Source organism: Neolamprologus multifasciatus, chromosome 12, assembly GCF_963576455.1.
Source record: "Neolamprologus multifasciatus chromosome 12, fNeoMul1.2, whole genome shotgun sequence".
Lineage (NCBI taxonomy): Eukaryota > Metazoa > Chordata > Actinopteri > Cichliformes > Cichlidae > Neolamprologus > Neolamprologus multifasciatus.
Window position 1 is genome coordinate 36,767,448 of NC_140450.1, and position 12,786 is coordinate 36,780,233.

A 12,786-nucleotide genomic window follows, 5' to 3' on the forward strand; every position below is an offset into this window, starting at 1 on the left:
TGTCACCTCAAACCTGAGTAGTAAACGAAACAGTTCTTCTAAACGTTTTGATGCATCTCAATCATCCAGGAAAATAAATCTCCAAAAGTTGATTCTGTTCAGCTGGACGTAGCGTTTTCTGGGAGAATTTGCATAATAATTTGCCTTAATCATAATTTGCATAATTAAGATTAAGGACCTGACCTCCCAGCCCATTGTTCCTTCAGTGGGCTGGTTTCAGTCATTATGCAAATTTAATGTTTATAAGATTGAAACCTGCAGCTGAGACTGAAGACGTCACCTGATGATGACGAAACGTTTCTCCCACAAAACGCTACGTCCAGATGAACAGAAGCAACTTCTGGAGAGTTCTTCTAAAGCGCACTCAAAGCGCTTCACACTCATTCATAAAGCCCTGTATGCTGCTCCTGTGTGTTAAACGTCACACACTTCGTACTCGTGGATGCTCCGGAGAGCAACTTTGTAGCTCAAAGTGTGATTTGGGCTGAAGGGTACTTTAGTTTGTTTAGTGATGATTCACTTCTCACCTCGTACATCGACTCTAAACTGCTTAAGAGTAAGAGGAGGTTCTGTTCAAGGTTACAGGTGTGAACAGGTATACAATCACAGCTCACTGACCAATCAGCCTGGAGAACAGCACCACCTGGAGGAGCCATACTGTGGCTGCCTGTGCTCAGAAGAGGAAATCAACATTACCTTCATTTAGCTTCATGTGGCTTATAATTAAAAAAGGAAATTCACAAACCTGCCTCCTAATCAGTGTACAAACATGTAAATACATATAATGAAAGAACAACACAAAAATCAGACAGTTAAAACACTCAGCACTTTGCATGTTTGCTAGTCGACACTTGAATGAAACAACGTAATCACTGCAGGTCCAACAACAACTGAGTGACCCCGGGGATGTTAGCTATCCTCCTCATTAAGACCTCTGGTTAGTGTTACCAAAGTGCATTTATACAATGTAGCTGATATTTTATGGGGGGAGTTAATGGAGAATCAACTTAAACTGGCTTCTTGTCAAAAACCACGACTCGTGAAAGCACGACGAGAGGAAACGCTTCGCGTGGCTTCAGCCTGTGATGAGCGGCGGTCAGTCTGGGGCGGCTGCATCTGTTACCTGTGACAGTGAACAGAAACACGTCTGTTACTTTTGCAAATATTAGCTGCTTCCAACATTACAGTTTATATTAAATACAGTTTATGTTCAAAATGTTGAATCATGAAACGGACAAATCGTAAGTGTTCTTTGTGCAGACACAAACCTTAAACTTACTCAATTCCTTTGACCTTCAGCTCATCTCGAACTCGGCTGAGATACTCGGGGTCGGGGTATCCGTAGCTGTAACACAGGCACAGCAAAATAAGTCCTTATATTCTTACTGCTGCACGTCATTAACTCCTGTCTGCTCTTGTCCCTGATTGTGGTACGCTCGCCTCCATCCTCTCACCACCCAGCAGCAGATGGCTGCCTGACTGTAAGGTAGGCTAATATGTAAGGTGTCTAACTTAAAACTAGCATTAACCAAACTGAACTACAGCCAGTTTCACCTGTGATGAAAACTAATAATGAGCCTGAGACATCAACACAGACTCGATACACGCTAGCTCTCTTTGCAAGGGGAGAAATGTTCGGAGGCAAAAACCTGCTGACCTGCACTCATCAGTACGTTTGTGAGGGGACGTCCACACAGCAGGTGCCGTGCAGAGACCGCAGCGTGCACATGAAAGTAAGCGACTTCAAGCAACAGTGAACAAAAGAACCACTGATGTAAATAAAGTGTGATCTCTGCAACCGCTGCTTGAAATGTTCACTAGCGATGCTTCCTGTGCGGACGCCCCTTAAGTATAGACTGAGGGTACAATCAATCCAAAATGATCGATCAATGAGCTGCAGTGCTGCCATTGTCCTTACTGAGTCGGTCCTCCGTGTGTTGAGGTTTTGTGGTGGATGTCGTTCCATGTGACTGTGTTGTTTCTGCCGCTGGTCGTGGAGCGTCCGATGGTGAAAATGAGCCTCTGATCGAAGGCTCGCCTCAGCAGGCCCAGGACCCTCCTGCCCTCTGGGGAGTCTGGGAGGTAGGCTGTCCGGGACGCTCCTTCATACGGTTGGCCTGGGCTGGGATGCTCCTCCTGCAGACAGACAAGGTTTCTCTGCTTTATCCAACTTGCCTTGACTCAATGTGGATTTGGCTCTCAGGTAGCTGTAGTTTTAGGGCCTGACCCTGCAGTTGCTCTTTATAAACGTAAAGCTTATATGTGCTGAGAAATAAAAGAAAATAAAACAAATAAAATTATGCACACAAGACAGAAGTTGTGAGTCTCACACGAATGAACCCACCTGTGTGCTTCCTGTACACTCGTCTAGTTCACAGCAGTACGACCTCCAAAACACCTCTTTGAGTTTTTGTTTGATCTGACAAATATTTCATATTGGACGCCCTCCCTAACACAGCCCCCCCGACCTCCAGGCTGGTGCCATCAGGAGCACACTGTTCCTGCTCTGTCTGATCAAAGAGTTCACGCTGACACGTGTCTGTTGGGTTTTGATCTTTCAGCGTGTAATTACTGAGTTTAGTACAGACCACTGTTTGACTGTGATGTGATTCCAGTGACATGAACTTTGTGACCAACACTGACCATATAACTGGCAATAAATCAAGCTTTGCTGCACAGACGAGGTGACCTCGATCAGACCAGTATGAGCTGTCAACAACACGACTTCCAAAGCTGCAGAGTTTCTCACGCCTGCAGGATCAGACGGGCGGCGCTGTGACCACTGCTGCCTGATGCTCACTGCAGCTGCCTGGTGTAGGTTTTTCTTTACAGTACAATATAAAGCCCCTCCAGGTGATTCTGGTAGTGATTTGGTTCTATATAAATAAAATTAAATACAACAAGTTACATTTTGTCAGTGAACTAGCCAAAGCCATAATTCACTGACACGTGAACTGGGGCAATGGAAAGCTACGTGACTGACTGCTCACTACAACACAACCAAGAGGGTCATGCAATTGGACAAACACGCCCACTGCAAGAGTCACACAGCATCAAATCTGGTGCAGGTACTGATAAGAGCAGTAGAAGGGTCACCAGGACCAGGTTAGTGTAAATGGTAAATGTCCTGTATGTGTAAAGCGCTTTACACTACAATCAGTCACACACTGGTGATGGCAGCTACATTGTAGCCACAGCCACCCTGGGGCGCACTGACAGAGGCGAGGCTGCCGGACTCTGGCGCCACCAGTAGGCAAACATGGGGTTAGTGTCTTGCCCAAGGATATTTGGCATGCAGCCTGGGATTGAACCACCGACCGTCTGGTTAGTGGCTGACCTGTGGTGACAGGAGACTCAGGCTCTCAATCAGGTATCTTGTTTTAGATTCAGATCTCAAGGTCACCTGACATTAGTACAGTAAAATAAAAACAGACGATTAAATGAAGTAAACAAATCGAGTCACAACTCTAAAACTAATCAAGGTACCAAGAGACGAGGACCAAGTTATAATGACGGGTCTGAACAGATGGATGTTGACATGTGATTTAAAAGAAGGGTGTGGAGCTCTGGTGGAAGTGCAGAGTGTGGTGGTGGTGAGGTGAGCAGATGGAACATTTTTCTGATGATGATGATGTGAAACCTAGATGCTGCAGACTGGGGTCATGAAAGGGTAACAAACACACACTAAAAGTTACGTTCTTATATTCTGCTGTCTGGATTTAGCCTCAGTCTGATTTCTGTTTTTAATCATTCTGACTCTGACCAAACATGCCTGAAACCAGGAAGCAGATCACAGAGAAAATGACCTTGTGTCTGCACTCTCACCTTCTGAATGCCACGTGGAATATAATAGTGGATGATTATTGTTCCATGCTTCTCATAACCAGGCAAAGGTGAAGCGTTTTTGGTGACCTCCATAGTGCCTCCATCAGGCTGCGTCCCCTTTAGAGTACCATATAACTCCCCACAGGTGGGACAGACGGGCTTGTATACAAAAGCTTTCTCCAGACAGTCGCTGCAGAACGAGTGCTTGCACCGCAGTGTCTTTTTCTTATTTACGACTATTGTTTCCATACAGATGGGGCAGGATTCCTCATCGGGATCTTTGTGTGCCGATGACGACGCTGAGATTCTGTTGCTCAGACTGTCTGTTGGAGTTTTGCTGACCAGACGCTTGGTTGAACGGTTTTTCCAAAGAAACTCTTTAAATTCAGCTACGTGTGGGAAAGGTCCCATGACTGTTAGTTTATTGTTGCTTGGTTCAAAGATGAGAGTTGGGAATTTCCTCTGCAGCTTGTTGTGCTCGTGGAGATTCCCAGGGACAGATATGACGTGCAGGTCAGACGCAACTCTCTGGTAAAATGTGATGAACCTCTGCCTGACGAAGGCAGCTTGGCGGATCGACTCGCTCTGTGGTCTGAAAGTAATCCGTGCAGTGACGTCAGACTGTGATACAAGGACCAGTGAACAGTTTCCAAGAATTTTTCCAAGTTTTTCTTCACATTTTTTATTAATGTAGTCCATAACAACCTGAGACACTTCCACAGATCTGACACGAGTGGAAGCGTGATGACTGTGCTGACCTGTCCGTCCCTGTGTAGCAGTACTGTGAGGATCGGTCGCTCTTTGGCATCTTCTTACAAGTTTGTCCAGCTGTTCAAAGGTTCCTTTCACTCTGTAACAGGAACCCTTCTTCTCACAGGAGTAACCATCCCTCCTGCTTTCAACAATGTTCCTTAATGTTCCCTTATCTTTAAAAGGAGTTTCATCAATGCTGAGAATGATGTCTGTGAAAAACTGCAACGAGACAGGACAGCTTTAGTTATTTGATCATTAATGCCATTAAAATGCACGACATTACAATAAAGCTCAGAATATTGAGTCAAGAACTGTGTCCATACCAGAGCTGCCACGTTAGACAGACAAATAGAAACACAATAGAATAGAAAAGCCTGTTATTGTCACGAAATTCTTGGTGCTCCACACCAGCTGTGGAGGACACATAGGACAACAGGAATAACCATAACCACCCTTAACGCACACATGCACTGATAACACAGTCCCCCCCCCATTCTCCTCTATGAATGTGCAATAACCTGAACTGTATATACAAAACATTATTTATTTACATATTTACATGTTTACTTTTTTATTTTTACACCGGATTGTATATTTGTACATTTTATATATATTTTTTTATACTGCTGCAGAACTGTGCACCCCGCCCCCATGTTTGCACTGAGTAGGAGATGCTCTGTATCTCATTGTACAACTGTATAGTGACAATAAAGGCATTCTATTCTATTCTATTCTATTCTATTCTACATAACAAACAAGAGGAATATTCCACTGCATTAAGGTCAGGAAGATCTCTAAGTATTATCATTAATGAAGATGATGATGATGATGATTCATGTTATGAAGAATAGTGCCATCAAAAAGAATCTCATGTTCAGTATTGTACCATTGTGCAGATATGATGGAAATAAGGACAAGAAGAATAGGCCTAAATTGATAATAAAATAATAAAAACAATTATTATTTCTGAATCGTTTTACATGCCAAAGTTGACAGGCTGAGAGACGATTGAAGAGCTGTTAATGGCCTGTTGGCCTAGAACATGTGAAACGTGTCAAATGTGTCTCTAATGAATTAAAGAAACTCATCTTGAGCTACAAACAACAATGATGTGTGAAGGTAGAATTATATGTCCTTTATTGATCCCGTTCAAAGTCTTATTCACAGTAAAAATGTCTTTTTTTAAAGCACAATCAAAGAAAAAGAGGACAGCATAAACGTAACAAATGTAACAATAGTTCAATAAGGATATTTTAATTGGCCAAAAAGGACTGGATCGGTTATGTAGGTGCAATAACGCAGTCATACTTTCTATATGACCCCTGTGTAAACCTGTTCACTTAAGTCTGATTAATTAAGCAAACAAACACTTTTTGGCACAGCAGGCGTTCCGTCCGGTCACAAACACGCTCGATGCTGCCATGAACGCCACGCACAGCCCTGAAAGCCACGCAGTCAAAGGCTGTGTCCCAATTAACAGACCGCACGCTTGAAGTACACGCACTACGCGCACTACGTACGGTGCGTACTATAAGTACGAGAAGTGCGGAAATGAGAGGCTTGTGAAATGGGACGGTCTACCCGTCGTCGCGCTGTTCAGGTTGCCTAGCAACCATGATACTAACCGCGAGAAACGTTACAGCTTTGTGTGACAGAAATGAAGGAGAAAAAAAATGTTTTTTTGTTAGTTCATTTTTGTCATGACATCACTTTATGGCGTTATTTTTGTGCCGCCATTCTGAGCACACGTAAAAAATGTTTGCAGGTGCAAGTGTTGCATTTTGAGGAGAAAGTTTTTTTGAGCGAAGAAAAGCTGAATTTGAGTGAAAATTAATTGCTGCGTGCAGAAACTGTATTTCAGTGTTTGCTATCATCCACACACGCACACACACACACACACACACACACAACAGCAGCCCCTCTTGCTCAGTTTTTGCTCACAATGTGTTGCTCGCGCTCTCAACATTTCTGCCCGTGCGCGAGCAACTCTTTCTCTACACCGTTATATTTGTGCCACTAAACCAGCCAATCACAGACTTGGATGCAAAAAAATCTGATTGGCTGTTTTGGTCTCCAATCAGCTCGAAATGAGGAAATGCAAGATCCCAGAATGCATTTCGTCCAAAACTCAAACGAGGCAGTGGCGGAGGAGCACAGAGTGGCAGAGTTTGAAATATTACTCTGTCTGGGTCACAAAATAAACTTTTAAGATATTTTCATGCGAGAATGGTGCTGAGTAAACTTCAAATACCTGCTCGATTCATCAAGACACCACATATTTGTATAAGTGCTCTGACGTTTTCGGAGATGCCTGTTACCCACCAGCTGACCGGGTGGTCACTCGGGTTAAACATAATATAAAAGGCTGAACTGACAAAACCACCACCAGGTATTATATGAAAAACCATAAAGCCTTTGAACTAAAACAAACGCCGCTGTGACAGTGATGTACACTGTCTTGTTGGTATATATGCATGAAATTTATCACCTTCATGTTTCCCTCTCACCACATATCCAAACCATCATGACCAGCAGCTTTACAGCTGTGGCTCCAGCAAACATCAGCTGATACTAGAAATTAATATTAAATAAATTCTAACAACAGCTGATCAAGCTTAAACGTGCTGCTGCTGTTTAGCGCGACATCCGCTGGTTTCCTGTTTCTGGCGCAAAGTGGGCGATAAACAAACGAGAGAGACGATCAGCTGATCATTGATCCGTGCATTCTGGGAGCATTTCGTCATTTCGAGCTGATTGGAGACCAAAACAGCCAATCAGAGTTTTTTGCATCCAAGTCTGTGATTGGCTGGTTTTGTGGCACAAATATAACGGTGTAAGAAAGAGTTGCTCGCGCACGGGCAGAAATGTTGAGAGCGCGAGAAAAACATTGCGAGTGAGCGCAATGAGCGAGAGGGGCTGCTGTGTGTGTGTGTGTGTGTGTGTGTGGATAACAGCAAACACTGAAATACAGTTTTTGCACGCAGGAATGAATTTTCACTCAAATTCAGCTTTTCTTCGCCCGAAATAAATTTCTCCTCAAAAATACAACACTTACACCTGCAAACTTTTTTTACGTGCGCTCAGAATAATGGCACAAAAATAACGCCATATCTCTTTGATTAGCTGAGTATCTGAGGCTGAGACCACAGGACTGTAAAACATGATTGTTGGGCTTCATTTCTGTACTGAACAGTCATTTAAGATTAGCTAGTAAATAACAATTAGCTCATGTTGTTCATGAGACTAAAATCATCTCAGTTTAGTAATGTAAATATAATATGGTAACCCACCGCTGCGCTATGACGTCTGGGCAGGCACGTGCAGGGGGGGGGGGGGCAGAGGGGCTTGAGCACCCGCCCCTTTCCTGATGGGTGCCCAAAGTGTCCTTTTGTTGAGGCAACTTTTTAAAATTCTTTTTTTTTTTAATGTGTGTGTGCGTGCGGAGTCCTGTCTGTGCCCCTCAACAATAATATTTAACTATTAATCACAGTTTTGCTAAATAAAAGGCTCTGGCTTGCATCAGTCACATGATCACATTTAACCAATGATCGCCCTTGACGGCAGAACGCGCTGGTTACGAGCCGGGAACGAGCTCACAAAGAGCACGCGCATTTTTTGTAGTCCGGAGCTGAGAAACACAAGTTAACTCAGAGACACAGACTGATGTGACAAAACCAGTAAGCAGGTGTACAACGTACACTGTAGTGTGTAGCACACAGGAGTGTTAGCTTATTACGTACACGTTGGTCAGCTGTCTTGTTGCAACTGTTGAACTGAAACAAACGAGCGTGCTGTGTGTGCAACAGCGTGACAAACATTACCTGTCCTTTTATTAACTGCACATGTAGTGCTGATCATAGCTGCTGGCTACCTGTGTAAGGCTGTCATGGGTCTGTAGCTCTGTCACCGTTTTAGGGAACATATTTAGTTTTAAAGTATTTAGAACATATTTAGTTTTAAAGTATTTAGAACATATTTAGTTTTAAAGTAAGTTTCCAGGCTTTTCCTGCCTTTCTGGAGGGATTATATTTCACTAAAAAACGATCTAATATGCATGTCCACATAATTATGCATTATTATAATTATAATATATTAAAAAACACACGCTGTATTTTAAAGAACATACATTAGGAAGCAGATTATATTAGATTTATATTTTAAATAAGACAAAATTTGGATTTTACAACAGTAAAATTATTGTATCTCTACAGTTTAAACATGTAATAAGCTTTGCTCCTGCACAGAGTGGATAGTGAAACAAATGGAATCATCATAAATACATTATTTCATATTTATTACTTCTCCCTCCTCATTGCTTTATTATTGTAGCTCTAGTAATAAATAATAATGTAAGGATTCTGGATCAGCACCGTGATGCCCATAGTATATACAGTATTCTGAAGAAGGTCTAAAATGTCACTGTGTGTGCGTGTGTGTGTGTTATTTAGATGGATTTTTTTAAATATTACTCATGATATAACAATGTCCAGACATGGCTGGTAAGGACATGAGGAGGAAACAGTAGAGCTGTGTGAGGCTACTAAAGGCAGTGCTATAACATTTTTCTGTCATCATTTTATTATAGATTAAGTTGAGAGTTGTTAGGTGTGGATAATTAGATTATAGTTTATTGCAATAGCAAGTTGTGCCTTGTTCTCAGATAGACAGCAAGTGGAGAGTGATATATGAAATGATGGAAGGAAGAAGAGAAGCAAAGAGTGATTCACAGGCAGAGCCTAAATTATTTCTCACAGTTTTTTGTGTCCTTATGGTTCCAAGCGCTGTCACCAATCTCTGCATTTTGTTATTATCTCATGACACTTGTTTAATCAGCTACCATCTCTCCTGTGGACTTTTTAATGTCTACAGTCTCAGATCAACACAGCCCTGCCCTCCAGCACTATCCACAGCAACCCCTCAACCGCAACATTGTACCCATCAGGTAAAACATCGGCTACGTTTGCTTTGCCTTGTTGCCCATATTAGATTCTTAATGAATGTGTGTTGTTGTTATTCAGCCTGGTTCAATGTGCCCCTTTTTAACTTTGAGCACCCGCCCCTTTAAACCTCTCTGCACGGCCCTGAATCTGGGATATGTTGGGCCATGAAGGCTACACCGACCCATCCTTAAATTCAGGGAAATAAAGGACGCATTTGAGGGCCGCATTTCGAGCAGCCTTCGTCGCGTCGTTGTGACGTAATCGGCCTTAAAACGCGGCCTTTAAGGCTGCAGACCCTGAACTGGGATACAGCCAAAGTACCGTAGCATGAGTGGCAGAGCTCAGAGCAGAGCTCGTATTAATCACAGATTCACAGCTTGATAATTACGGTGTTTTGTCAGACACCGGAAGTCGTATTAAACAGCCGCGTGAGCGCCGTATCGCAGGTAACTCTGTTAACGCTGTTTTGTAAAAGCTGCTTTTGTGATGAACTAAAGAAGAGAAAGCAGCGCACTCTAACTACGTGCTGCCAGAGCAGCTGCGCAGATACGCTGCAGGCGACGCTGCAGGCGACACTGCGCAAACCGGACCACCGTAAAAACGTTGCTGTGCTTCCGTCGCTTTAGCTGTACACGAGAACAGGAGCACCCACCTCTGCTCTGCTGATCGCGGTCATTGCAGCTGTCTGTGGACTCGGCGCAGACCGTCGCTTGCTTTCACTTTCAGCCTTTGTTCATCACGTGATCAAACTGGAAACAACTTTTTTTAACCTTGATTTTTTTTCAGAACTTTATTTGAAATTGTAACGTGAACAGTCAGTCACTCCAGTTCAGTTTGTACAGTAGAGATACAGGACAAAACAGCGTAACAATAAGCAGTACACTGAAAATAAGAAGGGTAAATAAATAAAGGGGAAAAGAGGGATGTGACAGACTTCGTAACAGCTTTGTACTTGAATGTATCTGTGACAGCTCATTTGTTGAAAAATTCGGAATGAATTTCAATCAATGATAAATCTTTTTTATTTGAAGTTGATTTAAGAGAGTTTAAGTAATATTCCATTTCAATCAAAAACAAATGGGTTGAGTTTGGAAATTTACATTTATGTGTGAGGAATTTCCCTAGTAAGATATAAAGATAATGGTACACTAACCTTTTTCCTTTGGTTTCAAAATAAGTGATAATGTCCTTCCCTTCAATTTCGACTCTGTATGTTGTTTTGCACAGTATAGAATTTCAAGTTCTCTCCAAAATGTAGCACTATACGAACAGATGAGTTACACTTTCAGGTTTAGTTTTACAAAAGGTACATTTTCTATCAGTGTCACAGAATCTTGAAATGTTGTGTGTATGTTATGTTGTATATGTTGTAAAATGTTATGTAGTATTTTCCTGTTGTAAATGTAATTCTCTTATTTTGTTTGTGATACAAAATCTAAAAGGAACAAGCCTCGCCTTATCCCAGTTGATATTTTCAAAAATAGCATTCCAAAAATTATTGTTATTTTCTTCGCATTATACAAACATTCTCTAATATGTTTATTGGTGCATTTCTTGCTTAAGAGATCAATACCATTTATATAAAGAGTGTTAACGGATGCATGTGGTGTGTTCTGTTTTTTGTAGCTTTTCATCAACTCAGTCCACTAGGAACGGACTTTATTACTGAGCTAAAATCTTTAAATTTGATAGGGATGTTTTTTCTGTAATAAAGTCATTGTAACTAAGTAGCTGGCCTTCAGCGTCAAATAAGTCTTTTAAATAGATTATATTTTTATCAATCCAATTCTGCAAATAAAGCGATTTGTTCCTTTTAGTGATACATTCATTATTCCAGATAATAGATCTATGTGGAGAAAAGTTATGTGAACAACATCGTTTCCAAGCTGGTTTTAACTGGTAACTTTGATAAACTGTAATTACAAGACAATAGGAACTGTAAACCTCCAACATTCCCAAAAATGTTGTGGAATGAAATGCCATAATGATCGAGGAGATTTTAACCATTCTTTTAGCCATTTCACCTTTAATGTATAGTTCAGGTCCATGAAGTCCAGAAGGCCAAAACCACCTTTATCTTTAGGTCCACAAAGCAATGATTTTCCAGATGATGGTGCTTATTCTTCCATACAAAGTTAACAAAATATTTTTACACATGGAATCATACACATTAAGGGAAAGGGCTGGATACACAAATCTGGAAACACCTCCTACCAAAAATTGATAGGTCTCTTTGGAGCCGTAAGTTCAACATAGTTTTAGCTTTTTCCATCCTGGGAGAGAAATTGAGTTGTTGACGCTCCGTGTCATTCTTACAGACATGAATACCAAGGTAACTAACACAGTTTTTGACAGGAATATCGTATAAAGATTTGACATTTGATTGAAATAAAATTTCACATTAAGATTTATTTAGTTTTAATCCAGAGGCAGTTGAGAATCTGTCTATTAATGAAATAGCCTTTTCAATCGGATCTTTGTTTTTTAAGAATAGCGCGGTGTCATCTGCTAGTTGAGTCAGTCTGATTTACCCATAACAGATAAACCTTTAATTACTGGGCTATTCAAAATGTGTAATGAAAGTAGTTCAGCCACAAAAATAAAAAGGGCGAAATTGGGCAACCTTGGCGAACAGATCTCATGACTGGAAATCTTAGTAGTATTTGGATATAGTATAACACAACTGTCAATATTTTTATAAAACATTTCGATAGTTGACACAAAGTTTGGACCAAAACCAAAGGTTTTGAGTGCTTTAAATAAGAAATAATGTTCTACCGTATCGAAATCTTTATAAAAATCAAGAAACACAATAAGGGAACCATTATTTATATTGTCAGGGTGGTGTAATAGGTCAAAAAAAAATAAATGTCGCCTCAAGGCGACATTTGTCGCCGGCGTTTCAGCTATGATCTCATCAAGATTTTTTTTTTTAATCTTTTGGCATAGATCAATGAGATGATCTTAAAATCTATGTTCAAAAGTGTGATACGCCTCCAATTTTCTATAGATCTTTATCAGGTTTAGGAATTAAAGTTATAATACCCTGCTTCATGCTTGTGGACATTTCTTTTCTATCACGGCATTCCTTAAATAATTCTAATAAAGGATCAACAATGATATCCCAGAACTGTAAATAAAATTCCACTGATAAACCATCTTTGCCTGGAGACTTGCCCTTTTTCATTGATCGAATTGCCCCTGAAATTTCTGGTTTTCTTATGGGACGTTCACAATTAGTTTTAAAGTTTTCTGAGATAGTTGGTGC

The 12,786-nt window shown here is 41.1% G+C and overlaps 1 protein-coding gene across 2 annotated transcripts; it reads right to left on the reverse strand.

The window, feature by feature from the left end:
- Nucleotides 1-984: 984 nt before the first annotated feature.
- On the reverse strand, nucleotides 985-10,279 carry LOC146507486 (E3 ubiquitin-protein ligase DTX3L). 2 transcript variants are annotated; one of them, XM_085179757.1, is made up of 5 exons: nucleotides 10,171-10,279; nucleotides 3,826-4,797; nucleotides 1,919-2,136; nucleotides 1,280-1,345; nucleotides 985-1,123 (listed from the first exon to the last, which is right to left on the reverse strand). In XM_085179757.1, exons 1-5 carry the CDS (start codon nucleotides 10,192-10,194, stop codon nucleotides 1,120-1,122), a joined length of 1,284 nt encoding a protein of 427 aa, XP_085035883.1. In that variant the 5' UTR covers nucleotides 10,195-10,279; the 3' UTR covers nucleotides 985-1,119. The 2 variants fall into 2 exon arrangements, with proteins under 2 accessions (XP_085035883.1, XP_085035882.1); XM_085179756.1 differs by having other exon boundaries at nucleotides 1,269-1,345.
- Nucleotides 10,280-12,786: the final 2,507 nt, after the last annotated feature.